The 25933-nt window shown below is 41.6% G+C and overlaps 1 protein-coding gene across 2 annotated transcripts in view; it reads left to right on the top strand.

Moving 5' to 3' along the window:
• The window catches only part of COL4A2 (collagen type IV alpha 2 chain), a 139754-nt gene that overhangs the window by 99709 nt on the left and 14112 nt on the right, over window positions 1-25933 (top strand). For both annotated transcript variants that reach the window (XM_030477903.1, XM_030477904.1), the window contains exons 15-36: window positions 823-885; window positions 1619-1663; window positions 4026-4079; window positions 4321-4387; window positions 5727-5828; window positions 6234-6389; window positions 7427-7519; window positions 7826-7992; window positions 10024-10096; window positions 10193-10299; window positions 11472-11673; window positions 12435-12494; window positions 13241-13303; window positions 16870-16977; window positions 18089-18310; window positions 19910-20071; window positions 20656-20826; window positions 21950-22093; window positions 23271-23396; window positions 23730-23911; window positions 25360-25423; window positions 25812-25886. In XM_030477903.1, coding sequence (XP_030333763.1) covers window positions 823-885; window positions 1619-1663; window positions 4026-4079; window positions 4321-4387; window positions 5727-5828; window positions 6234-6389; window positions 7427-7519; window positions 7826-7992; window positions 10024-10096; window positions 10193-10299; window positions 11472-11673; window positions 12435-12494; window positions 13241-13303; window positions 16870-16977; window positions 18089-18310; window positions 19910-20071; window positions 20656-20826; window positions 21950-22093; window positions 23271-23396; window positions 23730-23911; window positions 25360-25423; window positions 25812-25886 — 2506 coding nt within the window. The remainder of the gene's footprint in view (window positions 1-822; window positions 886-1618; window positions 1664-4025; window positions 4080-4320; window positions 4388-5726; window positions 5829-6233; window positions 6390-7426; window positions 7520-7825; window positions 7993-10023; window positions 10097-10192; window positions 10300-11471; window positions 11674-12434; window positions 12495-13240; window positions 13304-16869; window positions 16978-18088; window positions 18311-19909; window positions 20072-20655; window positions 20827-21949; window positions 22094-23270; window positions 23397-23729; window positions 23912-25359; window positions 25424-25811; window positions 25887-25933) is intronic.

Below are 25933 nucleotides of genomic sequence, written 5' to 3'. Positions count from 1 at the left end.
GTAAGTCTGTTGAGTAAGTGGACAGTAATCCCATGTGTTGCTGTATCATTTAGATCTGTCAACTGGGCTTGACTGAATGTGGTTTACTTACTTCACTTGCAACCTCTAGACTGTCTAAATAGCTTTGCCATTGAATGATTCTTTTTTACTTCCCAGAGTGTTTTAAAATACAGTCTTTACCAATTAAGGATGCCTCGCTGAGCATTTTTCAGAGCTTTATTTTCTCAGATGGTCTGGTCAGCTTCTCCACAAGGTTGTGGGAGAAGGTCACAGTGGGAGCCCTGATGCCCTCTGTGTGCGGTTGCTAGCCAGTTCTTCAGCTGTTGGTCAGATTTTACACATGTAGAATTTTGTCAGCTACATTAGCAAAACTGTAGATTTTATGCTGATGTAGCAAAAGGGAGTATGTGTTTCTTCCTTCTTTTTTTTTTTTTTTCTGATAGAATGGATAGCAGCATGCCTGTGTTTGCCAAATAGCTCTCTGAAGCTACAGTTTGGGCATAAGCTGAGTTGCTTGATTAGTTGTATTGCTGAATAATTGCTTTGGCTCTTCTTCTAGAGTTGCAGCCACAGAAGAAATAAAGAAAAAGGAGATGATAGGAGGGAAACCCTGTCTTGTCCCTAATGGCCTGCTCCTGCTATTGTAATGAAGCAAGCATGTTACACTTAATTTTAAGGACAACAGTTCTTTCACATGCAGCTATTATTAGATCCTCCATGTGTTACAATGATGTTTTCTTCCTGTTTAGCTTCCATAAAAGTGTTACAATTTTTTTGCACATAATGAAGAAATACATTAAACTGACTTGTAATGTTTCCTAGGGTGTACTTCTTCATGTCCCTGAAAAAGGTGAAGAAGGGGTAATAGGCTTCCCAGGACAAAGGGTGAGTCACTCATTAAAGGTAAAATTCACCCAGCTGAATTTGCAAGTCCAAGCCGAGACTTCACCTTCAGGAACAAAACACAGATGGTAGTTCTTCAGCCCACCAGCTTGTGGCCAGCTGTGCCTGATACAGGAAAGCAAAAAGGCCATTTTAAAATGATAGAGGGAGGAGGCCCCTCTGGGACTCACAGGTATGCCTATAGCATCTTTGGGAAGTCTTGTGCATCTCTTATACATAAAGCTGTGCTCAGTAACCAGAGCTACTGTTCTGGTCCTTAGCACAGACTCTACTCCACTGTTTCCGTCTTAGATCTCTTCAGACCATGTTAACAAACATGAGTTTGGTTCTGGTTACTTGTGTACCCAGAAAAAAAGCTAGCTTAAATACTATTGCCTTGTGGCATCAATGGATGTTTTTTGGGGGGCAGTGTTTCTAAAATGCTTAAACAGTGTGAAAACAGTACTGAGCATACACTTTAAAAAAATCTCATCCATTTTTAAAATCTTCATGGTCAGTTTGCAATGTATTGACTAAGAGAGAAAAATCAAATACCAGATTAGATTTCAGACCTCTTCTGTTTGCACCATACATGAATATTATTGAAAAAGTATCTGAACTCTGACTGTTACTGTTGGAGTTTCAAGCTGTCAGATTTATTTTATCTAAGGAATAATAATGGTTCTTCACTGTTAGGATGACACTTTATTTTGCTAATTTTATTGTGCCTTCATAGGGACTGCCTGGCATCAACGGTTTTCCGGGACTTAGTGGAGAAAGAGTGAGTATCTCATACCAGACTGTTGTTTCTAACACATATGTAGACAATCTGTCTAAAAAGTAAACTGTAGAGGACAAACGCTGCCTGTAATTATACCAGCTGTAGTCTAACAAATATCATCTGGATTCATCCATCATTGTAATTTTGGGTCAGTTATTTTTCTCATCAGTGAGAAAAAACATGGCCCTATAATTAAAGTCTTTTTTAAGAGCCTAACAGGGAAGTGTCATTTTCATTGTTTCCATTACTGTGACCATGATTTCTGTGATTTTCTTCCTACATGCAGAAACTTACTATTTTGAATAGTGGTTGGGATTTACGGTTAGACTTGAGTATCACAAAAGAAGAAAAGAAAGAAGAGAAGGAAAATGATAAAAGTACCAGATAAATCTCTGTCCCCATGGAAACACACCCAAATATTTAAAATACCATTCTGTCAGACAGAGAAGACTCATACTTTCTGTTTGGTCTCAGAAAAAGGCTTCCTCCATCAGCCTTAGAGATCACTTCCATGAGGTATTCAAATAGCTGTGAGATGCATGACTTTTCCATGCTTCTCCATCCTTAGTTGTGTAAGGATTTGTCCTGCCACCAAGGCGTAACAATTATAACATGAAAACACATGGGGCATGAAAGTACATGAAATATGAGAAGTAACAGCTATTTGGTCCAGTCGCAAAACCTGTTGGTGTGGAAGGGTATATGCTATATATGTAATACATACGTGGAGAGGCTGGTGCAAACCCCATTAAAGCCCACTGGTTGACTTTAACATAGGTTCATGCTCCAGTCAGAAATGGTCAGTGACTTCCCCTTACTGAGAGTGAATCTTGGCAACAGTTTTAGCAGAAGGTACATTGGTTTTGATGGAATATCATTGTATAACGTGCATGAGAGGGGACAGCCTATTCGGTGTGCTGTTCACGACAACCACCTTCTTGTTGCTTTTTGAGTGATTTGATTCTTAAGAAAGAAGGAAGGATAGTGAAGTCCTGCCTGCACACAGATGAAGTTGCAGTTAATTAGGAAGTTGCTGGCTTCACTTTCAGACCGCCAGCTCCACCTAGTGTAGAGATTTTACACCTGATACTCAAGAGGCTCCTTTTTTCATAGTGTGATGTACAGTTGCTATTATGGAAAGGACTTTGAAGCATGCAGTTTAGCTTTTGGCATAGAATTATAGAATGGTTTGGGTTGGAAAGGACCTCAAGATCATCTTGCTGTCAGCTGTGGTATTGTAATGCTTTAAAACTGCGTAAGTGACTTACAGAGTGACTTACTAACATTCTCTGTGAAACTCGGGAGATGCTGAATTTTAAATAAGATGGTTTATAATCTAACTAGTGCGAATTATACAAGTCTATTGGCTTCAGTAAAACTGTGTTAATTGATATCAGTTGATGATCTGGCCACTGTTTTCTAAGAGCTCACCTTTTAAACGCTAGCCTTCTTCCAGAGTACATATGAACATTTTCTATAGTCAACAAAAGTTGTCAAAGAGCTGAGTAAGGCACACAGAAGAGATCACCTCTTTTGTGTCAACATCACTGAAATCTGCGCTTTGCTCTATGCACCCCTAGCAGCTGAAATAGTCTCTCATGTGATGGGAGGTACCGTGCTTTACTACATGTGTTTTAATCCACATGCTTTGGATTTCAAGCTTTTTAAAAGAATGAAGTAGGCAGGACCTTAAGTATTACATTTGCTGGGGTAGGGATGGAAAATTTTCTTTGAGGTACAGCATGCCCAGGGGTGGGAGAGTTGGATGAAGGTGCCTCAGAGCTGGTCCTGAGTTCTTCTCATTCAGGCAGGAAACCCCTCTTCGGCCAAAGAGGCTCCAGCTGCCTGGAAAACAGTAAAAGGGACCTGTGCTCTTCAGTGCTATTTCACTACTCACTGTTTACATTCCATGGACATGTGTAAAACATGTCCACTCCTAATGATTCAGACTCATTTAGTCTTCTTGCAGCAGGTTGGTGTGTTCTGGCTGCCTGATCCACGTGTCTCAGGGTCAGCTGGCATGGAAGGGATCCCCTTTCTGCTCCCCCATCCTGCAGCCTCCATGGGACAGTGTGAATGTAGGTGCTCCTTCAATCTGCACCACTGCCAGGGGTGACAGAGCCTGCGCCACAGCAGGTCCCTCTGGCCTTTGATGGGAGTTAGGCTTGGTCCAAGAGGTGAAATATCAAAACAGGAGGAGACTTAATGGTATTACCCAAATTACCAGACCACAGGGAGACAAACTGCTCATCTCTGTTGCATAATTTTAACACCAACATCAAAGGAAGCCAGCTGCTGCAGACCAAGTAATTTTATTCCTTCTCTGATAAGGAAAAGTCAATTATTTTTATGTGTATTACAGGGTTTTCCAGGATTTGATGGTCCACCAGGTGGCTATGGTCCTCAGGGAGGCAAGGTACTGCTTTACTTTCATTTGCCAGGAGCAGTAAAGCAAATGTCATTTTGCTTTCTTTTCTGTCATGTAATAACAATTGTGTTTGTCATCATTGTAAAACCAGTTATGTGTTTTGTTAACTTGAAGTCTCTGAGATTTCTTAAAAGTCATGTCAGTTTGTTTCTTTGGGTTTCCTGGGCATTTTAAAAGGAATTCTCTAGAATAATGTGCTTAGATGTGATACTTCAACTTCTGTTAACAGGGTGAGCCAGGCGACATGGGTCTTCCAGGACCAGATTCCTATCTTCCTTCCCAAATCCCAAGGAAAGGTATGTCTTCTTTGCTTAGATTGCGTATCTTAGCTGCATTTTACTACCTCATACGTAGATCAAAAGCATGAAATTCTGAGGATTCAGCTCCTTAAAAAACTGTTTTGCTGAACTGTTCCAGAAAGTGTAATTGCCTTCCAAGAGAGTGCCCTGATCACTGTTCTGCAGGCAGGTGGCTTCTTTGTCTCTCCTGCTGAAGCTGGATTGCTATTCAAAAGGCATCCACGCATTCCTGTGTCCAGAGAGAAGAAACAAGCAAAAAAGCCTGTGACTGTTGTCCAGTGAAAGGAAGAATGGGAGAGTCTGTCTTCTGTATCCTGTTTCAGAGACTCTGGATAAAGTGCAGCAATGGCAGTACAGCAGAGACCACTCTGATAATCCAATATTTAGAAAAGAGAAAAAAAAAAACCAAAAACCCAAAACAAACCAAAAACCATCATTAAAAAAAGCTTTGAGGAATGGAAGAGGATTTTTTTCCCTACTAATTGATTTTGTGATCTTTTCACTAGATTTGTAGCACCCGCTGTCAGCTGTCCCACACAGTCATAGCTGCCCAGACTAGAACCACATAGAAGGTGATATCAGTTTGCCAAGGCCAAAACTATTCCAGGGAAGGTGCCAGAAAACAGCAACGATGATCATATACCCTTGTCCCAGCCTTTGTCCTCATACCATTGAGTTTATACTGATCTTGTTGAAGAAAGCTAGAGAGCCTAACAACAAACAGTTCCCTTTCTCCCAGTTAATGGGAGCAAGAGGCCCAAAATACTGCTCAAATAAAATACCCTGCCAGGCTTTTAGGAGCAGGAAAGACTGTGTAGAGAGAGGAGGAAGCAGGTAAAGCAGCTGACACACCATATGTCCTCTAGTATCATTGACCTTTGACAAGAGCATGAATCCTTCTATAGGCAATAGCTGGGCCCAGGCAGGTGCTTTAGCTACTGGGGAACAGAGGAAAGCTCAAAGCCCACATATCATAGTGAGCTGGTCTTCTGTGCTTCCCAGGAGCAATGTAGCTCTAGCAGCATATTAGTAAGAGCTGAGAGATCTTCTTCTTCTTCCTGTCACAGGCCATGTTCAGCTCCCAGGTATTTGGGCTTTACAGAAATCTCTGAAATTCATTTTTTATTCAGCCTGAGGCAGCATGAGGTAGCAGGTTTTTGCATTTCTAAAGCTACCTTTAAGAAACAATTGCAAACTCTAATATTCTGAAGCCCTTGAAGTTCCTAATTTTTACTTTTTAAGAACTGAGCAATTTGCAGTGTAACACAAGTTGGCATTTATGGGTCACAACAGCATCACACTAACATGTGGTTTGTGGAACGGGGATGTCTTTCAGGTGTGAGAGGTGATCCAGGCTTTCCAGGTGTTTCTGGGCTACAGGGAGACCCAGGAGAGGAGGGAGATCGTGGGCTGCCTGGTCTTCCTGGATTCTCTGATGGTAATATTCCAGCAACAGTTATTCCAACAGCTTAACTTTATAGCAAGTTTTAACTGATACATGGTCAGGGATGTGGGAAGTTTATGGTGGACTGTGGAACATGCAGTGCAGAGTGGTAGATAACTAACTACTGGGACGAAAAAACAGAGAAGCATTTTCCTCCAGCCTTGATGGAGCTCTGACAAAACAACTGAAGTAGAGATGATGGCAGAGAGTTGCTTCAGTAACTGCTGTTGATTTGCTGAAGTGAAAAGGGCAGTTACCATTTTTACTCTATGCTAAATATCTCCATTTCTCCTTGCATGCTAGATGCAGTTGCATAAACTTTCCCTTCTGCTCCATTACAGCTCCTTGAGCAGCGTTATTAAGAAATTGTTCTGAACTTCTTTCCTGTTTCTGTTCCAGCGGATGGGGATAAGCCAGGCTTACCTGGAGAAATGGGACCGAAAGGTGAAAAAGGTGAATCAGGATCTCCTGCTTATCAGGCAGGCCCACCTGGCTTTCCGGGTAAACACGGCACACCAGGACTCCGTGGTCCACCTGGTCCTGCTGGAGCCCCTGGTAAGTGCATGAAGAGAGATGATGAGAACTCTCAGGAACATCTGTGCTTATTTTAAAGACAGTGGTTGGCAAGGCAAAGTGAGAAAGTAGATGGAGGGAATGAAATGAAATGAAATGAAATGAAATGAAATGAAATGAAATGTGTGGCAGGAAGGATGCACAGGGGAGAGGTGTTGTGTGCTCTTCAATGAAGAAAAGGTTTCCATGGATTTTAGACACTCCTGGTGAAATTCGAAAGAAACGAAAGTCTGTTTTGGGCTGGGGGAGAAATATGAGTGTCAAGGAGTGTGTGAGAGAGCTGAATTTCTTCTTTAGCCTGGAAATAGAAAGCTAAGGGGGATCTTACTGCTACTTTCCCTACCTCTAAGGAGGTCATAGGGAAAATGGAACCAGATGCTTCACTAAGGGTCACAGCAACAAAGGAAGTTCTGCTTAGATATTAGGAAAACCTCTCTCATCGTGAGAGTGGTCAGGCACTGGAATGGGTTGCCCAGAGAGGTTGTAGACTCTCCATTTTAGGAGATACTCAGTACTTAGCTGGACATGGTCCTGAGCAACTTGCTGCAACTTTGAGGTTGGCCCTCTTTTGAGCAGAGGGTTGGACCAGGTGACCTCCAGAGGCCACTTCTGACTGAGATTGTGCTGTGCTTCTGTGAAAAGCACCACACTGCAGTGCAAGAGCAGGAGTGGAGAAAACGATGTGCAGGAGGTGATCCAGCACAGGCAGCCTGTGGTACTGCAAAGTTAGTTGTGCTGAGAGAGAGAAGCACAAGGAATTCAAGGTGAGAAAGAGCAAAGAATGGCAAGGATCGTCTGCCACTGCAAATGGAAGTTACTAAGAAAGTGTGTGGGAAGCTGTAAGAGGTAGAGAGGAAGAGAGCAGGGGGTAAGTAATAACAGGCAGAGTTAGACAGTAAATTCCATTAGGGAGAACAGAAAAGGGCAGATGCAGTGCAGCTCAAAGGAATAGGGAGGAAAGAGAATAAAAGTAAATCTACAGTAGATGAATTGCTATTTTTATTTAATTTAATTTCCAGGTCCTCTCTTTGGATTAAAAGGACAGGAGGGGGTGCCAGGTAGATTTGGCATACAAGGTTTCCCTGGGCCAAGAGGACAAAAAGGACCTAAAGGTAGGTTACAACAGATAACTCGATAGATAGTCTGCTGTTGAAAGCAGCATTGTGCAAAGCTCCCATTGTATTCAGTCTGAGTTTATAGAGCTGTGACATGCTTGTGGACTGGTGAATTTGATCTGGGGCTAACCCAAGGAAACATTGTGTTAGCTTCTTGTAACAAAAAAAAAAAAGGAAGTATTTCTCTCAAGTATTTGAGAAACTACTCAAGTATTCTCAAGTCTATATATAAAATGGATACAGCTGAACATCCATTTCATGGTGACAGACCATTTTTTCTTCTCTTTCCAATCCTTTCCTTAGGTGAAGAAGGAGATTGCGGTACATGCCTTTTGGATGATGAAAGGAGAAGGGGCTCTACTGGTCCTCCTGGCCCTCCTGGCTTTCCAGGAACTCCTGGCCAGCCTGGGAGGAAAGGAGAACCTGGTGATCAAGGACCACACGGTATTCCTGGCTACCCTGGAGCAAAAGTGAGATAATTATTTCTTTATTGCATAGTTTTATATGCCTACTAGAAAAAAAAAAAAACAGGCTATTCTCCAGGGAAAAACACTGAAAAGTATGATTTCTTTCTTTCTGTGCCACTTCAGTAGCTTTCAGATTGCTATCTACAAAATACTGAAAGCGAAGAATTGCTAGGATGGAAGTGAAAATAGGCAGTTTTAGGAAAAATGAAAGATTTCCACGTAATCCAAGGTCCACTTACCATTTAAACAAAGCTACTGTACTACTGAGTAAAATTCCACCATCTGGAAGGGTAACAATTCCAGTAGTAACTTATGGTTGTTGTTAATAAGATGCTATGTCAAACTGATGAAATGCAAGGTTCTTGTTTACAATACATTGGCTTCCTAAAAACCAGTATTCAATAACCCCAAGAAAAGAGCTTTGCTTATAATGACTTGCTTGTTGTTTACACTGAGAGGTGGTGTACTGTGTGGTATGCCAACTGCATTGTGTTTCCTCGCAGTCAGAACTGACTTCAGGAAATCACATCTCTCAAGGTTTTAGAATAAAATTTTTTTTAAAGCTGACGCAAAACTGATTTTGTTTATGCAAAGATGTCAGAGCAGACATAATGTTTTCATTTAGTGCTTTAGGCTCTTCTGAACACCAAAAGATGATGTTACTTTTCAGCCCCATAATGGTGTTGTGAATCACAATCCACTGCCACCTGTGAGGCTGTCCTCTTTTGTAGTGGTAGGCAGGGGGAATTGCAGGTCAGTATAACAATGTTGTTTCCATGGCTCCATAGAGTTGCTTGCAGCATTTTCTTTAGTGGTTAACACTGAGTAATTTACCACAAAATCATAGAATCAACTAGGTTGGAAAAGACCTCTAAGATCATCGAGTCCAACTGTTACCCAGAACTAACCACTAAACCATGTCACTAAGAGCAAACTGATCTCCCTTCATGGCTGCCCCTCATGATCTCCACTCACAGCCACCCCTCATTTACCCCTATAGTGGCCTACTCTGTATAACTGCCACCCCTACCCCTCACAGCCATCCCACATCTCCCCTCAAGATCTCCCCTTATGGCCACCTCTCACACCCCTGCTCTCCCCTCATCATCTCTCCTCAACTCTCATGGCCATCTCTCCTCTCCCCTCCCAACTGCCCCTCGTGACTGCACCTCTCGAGCTGCCCTCACGAGCTCTCCTCATGAGCTCCCCTCACTCCTGCCTGTCTCTCCTTGTGCCTGCCCCTCCTCTTCCCTTGTGATCTTCCCTATCCAACACTCAAAAGGAAGAGGGAGAAGGCAAGTGGAGGAATAATGGTGATGCACTGTGCATAGTGTGATTAACTTGTTTAAGCCAAGGCCTCTTGTGAGACTGGATTTGAGTCAGCTAGGGTTTGGAGAAAGAGTGTCCTAGAACAGAGAAGAGCAAGCACTGGGTGTGGAGCCAAAGTAGTGGTGTTGGTGAGGATCTGTTGGCCTTCTGGATTGTGTTCTGTTTTGTAGGGAGCTTTATCTTGTAAGGGTTTCTGTGCAAACATGGATTGTCCTCATGTTGCCGAATGTCTGGAGCTGCAACCAAGTCCACTGACATACGCACTTTGGAGAGGGCAAACTAGTCGCTTGCTCAACTTGGATGAGTAGGCATCAAGTGAAATGGCTTAATTGTGGGCCACTCAGTCCTTCATTCCACATATTGCGATAAGTAACGTTTTGAGTATTCTCCAATGCAGTTCTGCAGCTGCAGTCATCTGCAGGACTGTAGGTCATGGAAAGCCACAGCTCTGCCAGTGCTGTTCTCATGCAGAAGCTCCCCTACCATGCCACAAAGACCTTGGTCCTAGATAAAGCATATTAATAAACATTCAGGCACATACATGGGATTACTGAAGAAGAAATAATTTACAGAAAGTAACACAAAAGCAGTAAAATTTAAGGATACTTTTTTTTTTTTTTTAAACAGGACGGTGGAAATGCAAATGTTGATACTTACTTCTTAAGTGGTTCTGTTTCTTCTTTATTTCACTGCATGTAACACCAGGGATTTTCGGGTCAAGATGGGTTTCCTGGTCCAAAAGGAGAAAAGGGAGATTCTTTATACATAACTACTAAAGGTAGAGTAAAAAAAAAAAAACCTGATATAACCTGTATTTTGCTATTATTTATACCTTGCATGAGAGATTGATCTCACAATGAAAGGTCTTCTTTAGGCACCAAAGGAATTCGAGGAGATCCCGGGCTGCCTGGTATCAGAGGTGGAGATGGTTTCCCAGGCAGAGATGGATTAGATGGTTTACCAGGACGGCCTGGCCTTCCGGTGAGCAGCAAATACAGCTGAATCATTTCCACCACACTCAAGTACTAATGCATTTAATTCTGAGGGATTATGAGCACCAGGCTATCTTTTCTCACAGATAATGATGCACAACTAGACTGGCTTTGCTGGTTATTGGTATATTCAAGATCAGGTTTACTCTCAGGGTTTGTAGAACAGTCTTTCACTTTTATTTCCATTTTATTTGACCAACTAAGTAGTAGTGTATGACCCATTTAGACCAGCTTGTTATTTGTGATAAATAGTGGTTTATTAGTGACTCCTTCTAGCATTGTCTAAGAGAGATTCTGTGTGACTGAACTTCAACAGTTTTGTTACAACTGAGTTAAAGAAAAGCGAAATTTACTACAATTTTACAGTCTCAAAATGTAGGTTGTGTCATCATATATATGGTTGATAGCACTTCACCTAACTAACTGTAGCCATCTAGAAGTTAGACATGTAGTCGTAGTTCATTTCATAAGTTCCTTCTGTAGGCCAAAGAAAAAGTTAAATGACTTGCAAGAGGAATGCATCTCATCCATCATAAATGCTGTTTTGAACCACTGGGGTGCTCTTATATCATATTTGAAGACAGGCCAGAGCCGTATCATCCAGTCTGGACCACAATGCTTTTTACTACCATTAAAGAGAGTATTTTATATTACTTTGGGGATGGAAACATTTTCTAGTAATGTTTGTAAGATTCAATAGTGTAGAAATATCACTAGAGGAACAGACAAATTAAAAATCTGCCCCCATCTGGGCACAATTTTGTATCAGCTTTTCTCAAGGTCTCAGAAGTAAATGCCACACCAGAACATATCTGGTGATGCCTGTGGGTTCCCCAAAACCCTCTTGCAGCTTTTCAGAAAGGGCAGTAAGCCTCTCCACAGCAGTGATTCATATTGCCCGAGTGCCATTCATGGGCCAACATTTTTAGGGGAACACTTCCTCTAGGAGTGCTTCTCTCATGTCTTTTCTGCCATGGGGTTTAAATTAAAGTCAGATTATTTAAAAAGTATTTTAGTTGCAAGGTTGATTTAAAGAGCTGGGGTGCAACATCTGAGGAGTTACTGCTTATAAGATGTTATTCCTGAAAGTGGTTCAACTGTTCGAGTTTTGCTTGTTTCTCAGCAAAGTCAGGAGTGACCACATCCATTCACTTCCCGCAGGGTGATGCTATCAGAGGTTTCCCTGGCGATCCTGGGTATCCAGGTGAACTAGGCCCAAAGGGCTTTCCAGGAGAAGCAGGCCTGCCAGGTGAAGGATTTCCTGGTCCAAAAGGGTACCGGGGTCCTCCAGGTGACCATGGACAAGATGGAAGCCGAGGACCTCCAGGTCTGCCCGGTCTGCCAGGAGAGCCTGGCCAACTAGGTAAGAGACATCAATCACACTGTCTTACATCAGAGCCATGGGAGATCATTACTGAACTGTGTGAAGCATCTGTACAGCACACTGTTGAAAAGGTAGCATTTGGTGGGGGGTTATGTGGGTAAAAGGGATTGCTTGTATTAGTTGTCCAGAAATATTAAAGAAGGAAATACTTCAAAAGTCCCAGTAGTTTCATGTCAGTTATTGAAATAGCATGAACGAATGTGTTAGTGCCAGCAAGTAGCATCTTTCAGGTTTCAAGCAGTTGGTGGCAATGGAGCAATGTCCTGCCATTGGAGTACTCACAGGTGGTTTTCTCTGGGCTTCTCCATCCAACATAGTCTTTTAACTGACCAGAGAAAATCCTGTATCCATCTTTCAGAGCTCTTGATAGTATCTCTGCAGCTTCCAGCATAAGAATGCCAGGGGTACATTCACAAGAGCTCAGGCTCACGGTTTCATTGCTCAACTTCGAAATATCTGACAAAATATTCAAGCCAGGACAGGCACCTGCTAACCCTACACAGTATATGGGACATGTAGCCTCCTAACTCTGACAGGGTTAGGTTTCAGGCCTGGGTTGAATTAATACATGGATAGAGAGTTCTGGTATGTTACAAAAAATAGTTTGTGTTGTAGGTACGCATAATATGTAAGAGAATACATTATCTGATGTTGTAATAGACATTTTGGTTAGAATTGAGAGCATTTTACAGTGTTTCTCTTTTAAATAATAAATGCTTTTTACCGTTCTTTGCTCATAGACTGTGGGCAGGTCACTGAAGACTTTTCTAGAGGAGATGGAACCGAGCCAATATGGTCAGGTACTGTACATACAAATGGCTTGAATATGTTTTGATGTTTAGTCTTATGCTGCTCTTATGGCTTGATTCTTTCTGATGACTGTTTTGGATGTTCTTATTTGTAAAGTATTTGAACAAATAACCATGCACATACTGTACACAGCTTTAAAGTAATTTAATTAAATGGAACATATTCTAAAATTATTGCAGTTTTAGCTCTGCAATTCAGAAATTCTTTATTTCATTGCTCCTGAGTGTTTATTGTAACAAAATAATGATTGCCATGCACTCTATAACAGTCCCAGAAATTAGATGCCCAAGAAAATTTAAGCAACTTTTTTTTTAAAGAAAAACTTTTCAGTACAACTTGACATATAAAGAAAAAAACTCTTCATTTGTACCAAAAATTTACCTGATTGCTTCAGGGGTCAAAATTGCCCACAGGGAAAGAAAGTTTCTCTCTTATTCTGAAAAATAGTCATCCATGAGGTTGGACTACCCTTCCCATGCCAGTCTAACTGGAGCAAGCCACTATAGGCCCTAGGAAACAGGCAGAAGAGCAACTTGAGTGCTCCCCTGAAAATGCCACCCAAGACCAATTTTTTTTTTTGTTTTAATGAAGAATAAAACAGTTTTTAATAGTAGGGTTTTGCCTGTTATTTTCATTCACCCGCTTTAATGATGTTGTCGCAACTGCAGGCACAGAGCTGATGAGTGGCAGTGTATGAGCACATACAGTGTGACTAACCAACCCTCTTTGCTTGCAGGCGCAGGCTGTGTGAGGCCACCACAGGGATCCCGAGGCAATCCAGGACTGCCAGGAGCCACAGGTAATGTTTTGTCCTCACCTTTCTTTTGCATGTACACTATGTTTTGAGGAAGATCTTGCCAGATCGATTAAAGTTGAGCCTTAGCAGGCAGTGAGTTTTAGAAATTACAAGGGAGGAGAGTGTTAGCTTAAAGCCAGCAGAGAGATCTAAGCAGTGTGAAGCCCAGGTGGCTGCACTGTTCCTGAGCTAATTCTGCCTTTGCTAATGAGCATCAGCCGTGAAACAGAAGACAGAAAGGACGGCCCATGTGCTATCCTCCACTGCGAGTAAGTGAGGGTATACAGAAGGAGTCTACAGGCTTATAGGTAGAAAGTATACTGAGGTCTCTCAGAGCTGACTGGACACCTCACAAGGAAATTCCTGTCCTTTGGGAGCAGGTTGATAAAAGATTGCAGTGGAGGACTATGGCAGATCCTTATTAATATTCCTCCTCTTGTGATATACAGAGCGCCTTCAGCAAGTGTGAGCCTGAAACCTTTAATGCAGCTTGTAATGGGCCAGGTTGTCTGAGCAATGCAGTTGCGCTGTCTGTAGCCACACACACCTTCCTTGCAGAGCTGGTCTACTCTAGCCCAGAGGGACCATCTGGCAATCCTGGGCCTCCCCAGCACTGAGGGTTCCACACCTCTTTCCAAAGGGAAGAGGAAATGTTGCAGGGGACAGGGTCTAAAGGACTGTGTGAGATGGAATCCAGAGAAACACAGATAAGGCATGCTGATAAGTCATAACTATTGACCTTGAAGAGGGAGCCTTCACTGGTAGTTCCTATAAGCTTATGTTCCTATAAGCTTATGTACTCCCAGCCTAAGCAATAAAGCTGTTTTTCAGTAAATCCTTCTTATCACCAGCTGGTAAAGGTACTGACAGAAACTATAACTGGGTCCTTCAAAGTTTGGTAAATGTAAAACTCTTGATGCACCTGTTCTTGTGCCCCCATGCTTTAGCCAGTGTCAGAGATATGGGCTATAAATTTTAATGTCAAGTGTTTGGGGTTTTTTTCCAACATAAGGTTTATTATGGCATGTGTGGATTGATGGATCATTTTATCACAGACTAATGGATCTTAAAAGGGAACATTTTATCTCTGTTGAAAGATGATGTGTATCTCTAACCTATGTTTCCTTACTCCTCAATGCCTTACTTTGTTGTTAGGATCAATGCTTCTGAAGGTTTTCTTTGCCATCTTTGTAATTTTTTTTCTGACTTTGATAATTTGTTTATTCTTTCATTCATATGAGCTTGAAGGTTTTTATTTCAGTGAATACCGTCAGATTTAACTCCTAGCTGTAAGACTGCTGTAAAACAAGTGACACTGTTTTCATGTGGTCTATATTTTGTACTTTTGGTTAGCTCTTTAACAAATCTCTGTCTATCTTTGTCATCTTTTATGTTCTAGTAATTTTAAGATTTGTTTTTCCTCCCTTCCCTCCGAAAACTGGAAAAGGTCCCTTGCTGAGCCCAGGGCAGAACTCTGTTCATAGCCACCTTTCAGCCTGAGTGGGTCTTGGAGCTGGAAACCCAGGAGAAACAGGACACATTTTACAACATTTCACAGCTTCCTGTTGCCATATCTGTGTCTATCTAGTTTCGTGGATCATCATTCCTACCGCATTCTCTGGATTGACACAAAAGCACCAACACCTCGTTTACACTATTTTCATTGTCTCCTTAGAGTGATGTGGTTTTATCCACAAGATTTCCTGCCTTCTTTTCAGTCAGGATGGAGCTCTGCTATAGACAGTCATGTCTCTCAGTGTCCTAGGTGCTGATAGCACCCAGTGTATCAAGCAAGGAGTCATCTTTGTAGTCTCACACCCTCATGTCGTTGTGTTCCTTTAAAATTCCTGGCAACACAGACAGCCCACCCTAATTTACATCCTGGTTATTCAGTAGTCTCAAGACCTATGTGACCGCTGTGGAATTAAATGTTTCAGTTTTCTGTTTCAAACGTACAGCTAAAGAGCTTGCAAACTAAACACTGGTCTAAAATAAAAACTTTTCCTTACTACTGCTTGGCACAACATGTTAACAGAAGCTAACGTTGCATAATGAGTTACTGAAATATGCGGTAAGCAGTAGTTGCATTCTCTTATCTGCTGCCTTCTTTCTCTAGCATGGCTTTTTAATTAGTGCAATACTGAACAGAATGAATGAAGTCAGTTATTACACATGGGAAACAGGACTGAGATGCTATTTGGGTAAGAGGCACATTAGAATTTTTCACTGAGACCTGAAAGCCTAGGATTTTTCCTTTAATTGCTTTCTGAGAAGTTATTGTTCATATAAGGGAGAGAACAATAGTCCTGTATGGCACTGGAAAAATGCTATTCATACTGCATTGGCTGTTTATATGCACCTTAATTGTGGTCTTTTTAAAGGTTTCCTTCTCCCCTCCACAAATAACAGCTAAAACTGCAAAAATTATAGTTAAATAATGGAAATTCAGAAAACTGAAGTGGAAAAAAGTATCAAAATTCAAGAGATGTTTTCTTTGGTTTCTCAGAGATGGAGAGAAATTTGCTTTCAGTGTAATAAAGAAATGAGTTGTAATTCATGGTGATGCTAAGCAACAACACTTAAAATGTTAAAAGCATGTTGTTGACCTTCAAGCCTGAGCTGGGAACTTAAAGAGTTTGAGGAGCACAGGAGGGTAGGGAAACAAAGCATTCCACAGGAATTATTTTCAAAGAGCTTTACCAAATAATCTTGATCTTGGAATACAATGAATTAGTGAGACTCATGTAATTAATAAAACTATTGCAAAAACAAAATATATATATAATTTTATAAACTTAAGAATCCTTTGAAATGCTTGCAGGTGTTGGGATGTCGAGAAAGAGTAATATTTGTCCTTACCCAAATGTCAAATACTACGCTACAAGGAAGCGAGGTCTAATTTTACTTGTTGGGAGGGAACTCAGTATGAATATGAGTTCAGTGCCAGAGAAACACTTTTTCAGGGCACAGCCCTGCTTTTACTACTGAAACTATAGACCTGTACTGTTATAAACATAGTAAGTAGGGTAGTTAATTTGTATTCCCTTTCTAGGATGATTAGATCTAACCTTTAGCCTTACATTTCTGTTTTGTGGTTATCTAAACCATTCTACTCTTGTTCTGTGATCAGTTTAGCCAGGAAGGGAAAAATTTGTTCCTCCTACAGCATCTCATCTGTGCCTGTTTCCATTGAGCATTCTTCTTCAATTTGACAATTTGAGAATTCAGTTTGGCATTGCCTTTTGACCTCAAGATAAAAGCCTTAATTTACAAAATATTAAAAGTCTGTGAGCCTAGTCATTTTCATCTGGTAGTCTCCATATCATTAGTCTTTAAGTCAGGTTAATCCACGTTTGTAAGAGCACTTAGCCTAGATTTTTGGCCATGTCTTGGGATCTTGAATACTGCTAAAGAGCTATCGTGTAGTCCCATTAAATTAAAAAAAGTTTCATCTTTGCATCCAGAAACACATCATGGTGATATTTACCGCTACCTTTTCTTATACTATATGTACATTTCTAGTTTGTTTGTTCAGATCACAATTTCTTACTTTCTTTTATATAATTTAGGTGCAAAAGGTGCAAGAGGACTCCCAGGGGATCCAGGTCCAATGGGATTCCCAGGGCTAAATGGTACACGAGGTGATCCAGGTTGGGAAGGTTTACCAGGTCCTCCAGGTATCTTGAAATAATTAGTCATTCTTTATATATACTTTTGACCTCTTTACTACAGTGACTGAAACACAGAAACTTGGTTACAGATACATTTTTACTTATCTTCCCTTCCATGTTCAAACAATAAACTATTATACAAAACTGCTATTTTTCGAATCCAGAAGGATTTCCTGCAACTTCTGTAATGATGAAAAGTAACACAGACACCAACCTTTTAAAATCTGCTTTATAGTGCGAAATTATAAATGTGACAGTAAAAGTCCATGAAATTCACATAGAAATAAATTCAGTAACAAGATATTTCAGATTCCAAATGGAATATACTCAGAACAATGATGCAGAAAGGAAGAAAACACTAGTATTAGTATTTCTATTTAACTCTTTCCAGCGTTAATATAATTTATACTAGAGATACCAAAGGCAGTGTACTAATTACTCACCTTGCCTATAGGTGTCTGTGTTTTAAAACAGTGTTTGCAAGTGTTCAGTGCCTCTCAGATTTTATGCTAGTCTGTAATAGGTAAAGATTAAATCCCAGGGCTTCTGTATCTCTCCAGAGGTTCCAGGATGTCCAAGACACATCAATTAATGGCATGTATAGTTGATCTGTTCATAGATAGTAAGTCAGATGAGCCTAAAATAGTGCCACTCCCCCGGGTCTTCCCAGTTTACCAATATGCATTCACTCCTCGTTTATTTTTTCAAATTTGACTCCTTGAAATGTCTTGCCCCTGCTGTATATCAAACCAAGTTTTTGTGTACAGGAACTGGATTTTATCCTTACAGAATAAGATGTTTATAAAATGCTGCAATAACTGTGTCAAAATAGTTGCACAGAAGTAAGTGTGCTTGGAGCTGTGGATCTTTTATCACCCAGGCACTAGGTATCCTGAGGGGTCACCTGTAAGTTCTGCCAATTTCCACATTTGGTCAGATGTTCTTATAAATGCTACATAGTTTTAAAGCATTTATGTAACACTTTGATTCTGCAAGTTTCTGCTAAGAACTAGCGGAAAATACAGTAATATAGAAGGCATTGTGATGGTGTGTCTAGGATTTGAACTCCAACATTTTTAGTGAACCCTGTGATGCCTACTCCCTGTTTTATTTGTAGGTTTTACTGGGCCCAGGGGAGACAGAGGCCCAAACGGTCTGCCTGGACTGCAGGGACACCCAGGCCTTACAGGAAAATCTGGTGCTCCGGGAGCTGCAGGACTGAAGGGATTTCCTGGAGACGCTTTAGGAGCAGCAGCAGGTTCCCGAGGGGATGTTGGGCTCCCCGGTTTCCCAGGGTTGAAAGGCTTGCCAGGAGATGAAGGAGTACCAGGAGTTAGAGGTAACACTACTTCAAATAAAGAAATGTTTGAGTAAGAGTGTGGTATAAATGTAGCCAAATTATAGGGATGTGAGAGTAGTGAGAGACTGTGTTAGAATGTGTTGGAGGTACTGATGCCCCAGTATCAAATCCCTGTGCCTGATGATCTCCCATCCCTTCTCCATCTACCTCAAGTGTTACCAATATGCTGATTACCCCTTTGCCCTGTTGTGGGAGTGAGAAAAGAGTAGTAATTGTGTGACTAGCTCAAAGCAAGGAGGTCTATCAGAGGAGCCTCTTTGGGAGACTCTTCTCATGATTTTCAATACAAATAAAAGAAAGAAAAGACAAGTGTCATCTTACATAAGTTATTTGAAGTGAAGAGAGCTGGTTTCGCCTTCAGGAGAGTCCCAGAGTGAAAGAAAAAGATGAAGGCAGCTCTATGGCACTTGGCAAGTTTGAAAAAAGGCAGAAAACATCACTAGCACTGCTGAAAAGGGGAAGAAACTCAAGGTAAAACATGGATTGAAAGGGAAAGAAAACTGAGTGTCTTTGTACCTTCTTTCTAAGCATTTCTCTAGAACTAAGTTTTCAGTAGTAACAAAAAGTAAGTACAGTGAAAAGAAAAAGCAGCATTAGTTTGTCTCTTCTTGATTTATTTTGCAGTTCTGAAAGAATGACTCCAAAAGAAAAGCATGTGAATTTTTTGTATGTGATGTGGGTTTTTAGTTTTATATGAAGTAGCTAGTGATTCCTTTATATCATCTATGCCACTTATACTACTAGTCCCTCAGAACAAAGAGGTAAAGCCTGTATTCTGTTGTTGAGAAAATTCACCTTATGTGACCTTAGTTATAAAAGCACACTTAACTACAGTCAAGGCAATGGACCCACACTGACGTAAAACCTGAATAAAGAGAAGCAGATCCACTCAGCCTGGATGTTAAGTGCCATGTACTTTTGAGGTCTTCTATGCTTCTGCTTTTCCAATCTGAATACAAAGCAGGCATTAGCTTTTAAATCTTAGACACCCCCTTTGCTCTTACCTTATAGAGATGTAAATTTTCACCCAGTGCACTAAGTCATGTCAAGGCCCTTTTGCTTAAGAATTTGTATGAATCTTGTAACAATGCATTATAATAACCTTACTTGAAGATTTCTGAACAATAACCCAAAACCAGAATCCACCATCTGCCTTAAATATTCCCATTCCTGCTTATCACATTTTAGAAAAGATACAGAACATTATTTCAGTGGTTCAGTCAGATGCTTGATTTGATTCTTACAAAGATGTATGTGATAAAGAGAGAGATCAGGAATTACAGAATTATTGGGGCTAAAAGTGGAAGAGACCTACCCCATCTATATCCCCCCAGTGCCAAATTGTTTCCATTCATCTGAAAGGGCCAGACAACCCTTCCAATACAAATATTGAGATCAATACTGGTAATGTGAATTATTTTGAAACTAATGAGTAGTCTTTTAATTTGCTATTCCTGTTCTCACTGAATTTCTGGAGGAAAAACATACCCTGAAAGACTAGTGCATGTACAGAAGAGGTATGTGATAATAAGCTCTCTAGATATTTATGCTCTCTAATGCATGATTATGGTATTTTAGGAGCGGATGGTATCCCAGGTTTGCCAGGACCCAAAGGAGAGCCAGGGCCACAAGGTCTTCCTGGTTTGATGGGATTGCCAGGAACACCAGGAACACGTGGATTCCCAGGGCCACCAGGAAACCCTGGGCCAGACGGCGGGCCTGGTTCTCAAGGACCTATTGGTGAGGAAGTATTGCTGTCCTGTGTCCCTCCTCCCACCAGTTCTCTGTGGCAGGACAACTGTGTGGTTTCCACAGCAGAAAGTTAAGCTTGGGGTTATGGCACATGCCATGCTTTTATTCCCAGCCAGAGAAATGACAGTAATAATGTAGACTATGTGACTGCAAATTGTACTTGTATCAGAGGTGGGAAGTAGGGGTGATGGTGGTCCTCGCTGGCAGAACTGCTGCTTTTAGTTGTACAGCCACCTACCAAGCCAGGTCAGAGCTTGCTGGTGGCAGACTGGGAGAATGGAGCTACCAAATGGGAGTAGTTATGAAAGAGGTGCTTAATTCCTAAAAAGGAGGGAAAGGTCCTATTGGGAGTGGGTACAGGACCAAGCTGGTAGCGAGTGTGGTTTGCATTGAGGAGCTGCTTTGTCTTTATAATCATGTCTGCAGTTCTTTGCTGAAAAAAATCCTAATGTTCTCCCCTCAACACAAAGCCGGTAGGACAGTTGTTTTCTCCCTCTTGAGCTACCTTGTATGAAATCATCATGGATGTCCAAACACTTTTTAATCTCCCTGTTCACATGTTCACATGGCAGGTCCACCTGGTGCTAGGGGAGAAGATGGTGAGCAAGGTTTTCCTGGCCCTGTGGGCATGAAAGGTCTGTCTGGTGACAAAGGTGAAACAGGTTATCCGGGATTACAAGGTGTGCCTGGCGTGGCTGGTCCCCCTGGCATAAGCGGAATGGATGGTTTTCCCGGAGACAGAGGTGAGCTCTGCACAGCTGCTTCGAAAAAAGTAGTGTTGCCTAAACCAGTTCTGTGCTGAAATGAACAAGACACCTTCTCTGCTGGGCTACCTCTGTTTAAAACAGAAGAATTAGGATAATGTGCCTAGTGTATTCCAAAATCACTGTTATCCCCTGTGTTGTGCTTGGCAAAATGCTAGCTTGTGACATGCAGTCCTACTTAGAAGGGAAATGGCTGTTTTATTTCTCCTTTTAAAAATTACGCAGTATTTACTCAGTTCTCTGTCCAAAAGTCTTTCTCTTGTCCCAATCCCACTGGCTGTCAGTGAAATTAAAGAGATTTTACCCTAATCTTTGCTTTAAAGTTTTTAAAGCTGGCTGTTGTATACTGAGCAATACCAGACACAAGACCTCAATGTTGACTTTTACCAGGATACTAATCTTACATATAGAGAAGGTGAGAGTCTCACTTGCCACTCCCGAAAACGCTATGTATAATGCAAGTTGCCTACATTTCACAGGGATTACAGGGATTTTCAACAGTATTGAACTCCATGTGAAGCCCAGTTAAACGTGAAGGAGGGGGGCATGCCTATAAACGCATGTTGCAATTTCATTGGTTGGAAAGATAAGACTTTTTTCCTAGGACAACTCTGGAGTACTGATCAGCTCTCATTTGAGAGGAATTAAGATCTGTTTGTTAGCATGACCTGTGTAAAACAGCATCCTCTTGTTTAGAAAAAAGGAGTATGGGAATTTGTAGTGAGGAAGAGCTAGCCTGTCCTAGACCCATGATTTGTGTCTCTACATGTAGAAGAACAGGCTGACTACAAACTTTGTGTGGAACTAGGTACCTTTCTCTAGCTTACATGTAGGAGAGGGACTGAACTGATCTTTCAGAAGATACTAAATTCTGGTCATCTCTGCAACATCTCCTCTTTGCCAGTTGAGGCAGTTCAGTGTACCGCTGCTCTTCTCTACCTCTGCCTTGGGTGCCTGACCCAGAGCTGCAGATTGCCCTAGACCTCAAGTCATCCAAAAATAGATACTGCTCCACAGTTTTTATACCACTCTAGTCATGGGTTGCTTAGTTTGCAGAAATCTGAGTGAGGTAACAGTTTCTCTTCCCTTTCTTTCTTTAAAGGTGCAAGAGGTTCACCTGGCATTGATGGTTTCAAAGGAATGACAGGCCTAAAAGGAAGACCAGGCATCAAGGGAATCAAAGGAGAATTTGGCCCGCTGGGGGCTCAGGGCGATAAAGGCTCACAGGGAGCACGTGGTTTTAAAGGTATTTGCTTATGGGTGGTATCAGAGTGTTTGCTTTTCACATCTGGAGAACTATTTTACAAGGACACAAAGACAAAGAAGACACATTTTTCACATGGTAAATTTAGCTCAGACATTCCTCCACCTATTTCACACATGGGCCTCTGGCTGAGAGGCCTGAGTTTAGGCTCAGGGAAAGGTTACTTCTTTGTGAATCTTTACACGTGTAAGACTGGAGACAGACATCTCATTATTCAGCTGAGCTCAGATAGCGGCACCTCTGGGCATATGCAGAGCTTAACAGAGCCTTTTCTCAGGAAGAGTGAGGTGTTTGGGGAAAAAGATTTAGATTTTGCTCCAGTTCCACTGTAAAGGTACTTAAATACTCTCATCATCAGTGAAATGAAAACTGTAACTGAGTCCTCTTCTCTTTGCATGCTTTACCACCAACACCAAAATGTTCTTTCCAGGGACCCTGAGACAGGTATTTAAGAAAATCCAGTCTGCAATTTGAACATTGCAGAACAATGCTCCCAGTAATTCAGGGGAGGTATGAGGAAAAGGCAGGTGTGAAAACAGCCCCTGTGAAAAGTACAAATATATTTCTTGGTGAAGAAGTATAACACAGTGTGTGATCATAGGAGACAAGTCTGGGTGGCTGGCCTGTCTCTGCATCCCACAAAGAACTAAAGACAGTCACGCAGTCAGTCTCTTTGGGTCCTTTCTTCGGGATGTTATTTACTGTTGTCACCAGTAACCTTCAAATCAAGAAAAGGAACAAAATAACTGGTAACAAATCCAAACACTTTCTTTTGCCCAGGGCATTTTGGCTGAGAGTTTCCCTTTCGCTGGAACTAACCTACTTTTCTGTGTGTTCTTCAGTGTGCTTTTCGGTTTCTTATAAACACATGATACCTAACTGATCTGCTGAGAGGTAAATTATCTATCACAAAGGAGTCTGGGTCCAGCCCCCCAGGATTCTCTGTACAAAAGTGTAACTCAGTTTTCATGGTTTTTTAATGCTTGACTATGCTGCTGCCATGTCATATTCAGACAGGTCAATACAACATGGATTTTCCATAGCTTGTGCAAGATTATCTCTCAAACCCTTTTTGCTAAATTCACTCTTCTGCTCACTTTTTCCACCACAATGCCACTGACTAGCTTTTTGTTACATGGTTGGGTTTTTTCCCCTTTAGGTGACCGTGGGGATCAAGGCCCCCCAGGAGAACCCCCAAAACTCAAGCCCAGCATGATGATGGAAGTTAAAGGTGAAAAAGGAGATGTTGGAGAAAGGGGCACGAAGGGATTCTTTGGCTTAAAAGGTCAGTGGTCACAGCAAAAAAAACCCCAAGCACATTCAGGATTATCAATCAGTGTCTTTTCTCAGTTACCATATTAAATATTCCCCACTCGTCATTCCACTGTGCTGCAGCCCCCCAGCAAAGTCTCTTATAGAAGAAGCTGAGCTGCCAGCTGCATTTCACAGAGCCAAGGAAAGCTTTGCGGGGTTACGTTGTGTGTGTGTGCCTCCTTTTTGTACTAACCCATCATGGTGATGTGTTTTGAAAGCTTCTTACACACAAGCAACTGCATCTTAGCCTTCCTCAGCTTTAATAGTTTAAGTAAGTCTTCCCTATTTCTCTTCTTGCCTGCAGGTAGCAAGGGAATGCCAGGTGTTCCTGGAAAGACAGGAACTCCAGGGTCCCCTGGGCATCCTAGCTATGTGGCTGGTGTGAAAGGGGACATCGGCGCGAAAGGGCTGACAGGTCTGAAAGGGTATCCTGGTCCAGCCGGCTCTCCTGGCATCAGAGGCTTCCCCGGCAGCACAGGAATCAGGGTGAGTTCATGCCTGTGAGGGAATAAAGGTTTTCCTTGTGCTGGCATGCAGCTTCCCTAGGGAGTGGCGTTCACCCCTTGAAATTGTGCTGAACAGCTACAGTACAAAGATAAAAATGCAATAAAAATTGAATAAATAGGCCAAATATTTTTTGCTTGATCCCTCCAATGTTCATTAAGCAGAGTCCTTTATCTTCTCATTGGGAGACATCCAAATTTCATGTGCCAGTTTTTTGCCAATGAGGACCTACACGGTTCCTTCTAGGTCCTGGCAGACCTAGCTGTTGCTGTAGCTGTTGGTAAAATTTTTCTCAACGCTGGGCTTGCTTTTCCCTTTCTCCCAGGACTTATGGTACCACTGCCAAAAATTATTCACTGTCACTCATCTAACAGTAAAAGAGTCTAAGAATCTCAGCTCCTAGAGGGTAATTCACGGTGATTCACTTTGGATGCAAAATAAGTTACGCTGGAAGAAATAGACTCTTAGAAAAGGCCTGACAGTAGACTCACACACATCATTTATTTAAGAGAGCCAAAACCTACGTTCCTTTCTCAGGTAGCATTGCCCTTAGATTTCAGTAGGACTTCTTCCTAACCAAGGCCTGCAGGGACTCTTGTGGTATACTCCAGCTGGCAACTAAGCACCACAGAGCTGCTCACTCACTCCCCCCAAAGCAGAATGGGGGAAGAGCATTGGAAGGGTAAAAGTGAGAAAACTTGTGGGTTTAAGAACAATTTAATAATTGAAATATAATAAAATTTAATTTCAATTTAATAATTGAAATATAATAATAATAATTTTTATAGTAATGAAAAGGAAAATAACAAAGAGAAAGTAATAAAGCCCAAGAAATATGAGTGATGCAAATGCTCACCACCACCCAACCGATGCCTAGCAGTGGCCCGCTGCCCAACCTTCCCCCAGCTGTATATGCTGAGCATGACACCATATGGTCTGGAATACCCCTCTGGTCACTTGGGGTCAGCTGTCCTGTCTGTGTCCCCTCCCAACCTCTTGCGCACCCCCAGCCTGCTCACTGGTGGGGTGAGAGGCAGAAAAGGCCTTGACTCTGTGCAAGCGCTGCTCAGCAGTAACTGAAACATCCCTGTGTTACCAACACGGTTTCCAGCACAGATCTAAAACCATACCAGCGACTGTGAAGAAAATTAACTCTACCCCAGCCAAAACCAGCACAAGGACTCACTACCATATATATGCAATAGGATGTTCTCAATGTCACACTTCAGTCTTTGCAAATATAATTTGTCCCTTGCTTTTGTACTGGTTTGGTTAAACTGACTTCAGCCAAATGACTCTCTAAAGTACTTCAAAAACTCAAAAATGGTAAATTTGATAACCTTTTTTCAACATTTCCAAACCATGCTGCCTGGAAAGTTGAATATATCCTCATCTTCACTAACTGAAACGTGTTTTCAATTGTATGACAGGGAGAAAAGGGTATGCCAGGAATTTCAGGCCATTTTGGTACTCCTGGCTCACATGGTGAAATAGGTGAGTTTGTTCTCTTATCTGAGCCCTCTTTGTATTCATTACCCATCAAATGCTCAGCATTAAGTTCTGAAGAGACTTCGGGGGTCTTCAGTGTTAAAGAGTCTTCATACAGTCTTACAGAATGGTATTGTAGATGTGGGAGGCTGTGAGAAGTTTAATACTGTTAATTTCATGCAACGTGTATTGTCCATGGATGAAGCCATTCATGGATGGGAGGGCGGCTGTTCTAGAGACTTCATGTTTTTCTTTCTTTAACTTACTCCTCTTTTATTCTAGAAAGATAATAATTACTGAATTTTGCCTCAGAAGTTGCAATTCATTCAAAACAACAGGAAATGCTGTTTGAATTAAAGCCTTACGCTCATGTGTTCTTTTTTGCTTGAAATAGGTGAGCAGGGAGATACTATAAACTTACCAGGAATGCCAGGCATTAAAGGGGAAGTTGGTGTGCCGGGCTTAACAGGTAATAATTTCACAGTTGCTCTGGATGTATGACTTTTTTCATACTAA

Source organism: Strigops habroptila, chromosome 2, assembly GCF_004027225.2.
Source record: "Strigops habroptila isolate Jane chromosome 2, bStrHab1.2.pri, whole genome shotgun sequence".
NCBI lineage: Eukaryota > Metazoa > Chordata > Aves > Psittaciformes > Psittacidae > Strigops > Strigops habroptila.
Note: the sequence above shows the minus strand (reverse complement) of the source record. Positions and strands in the feature narration are given on the sequence as shown.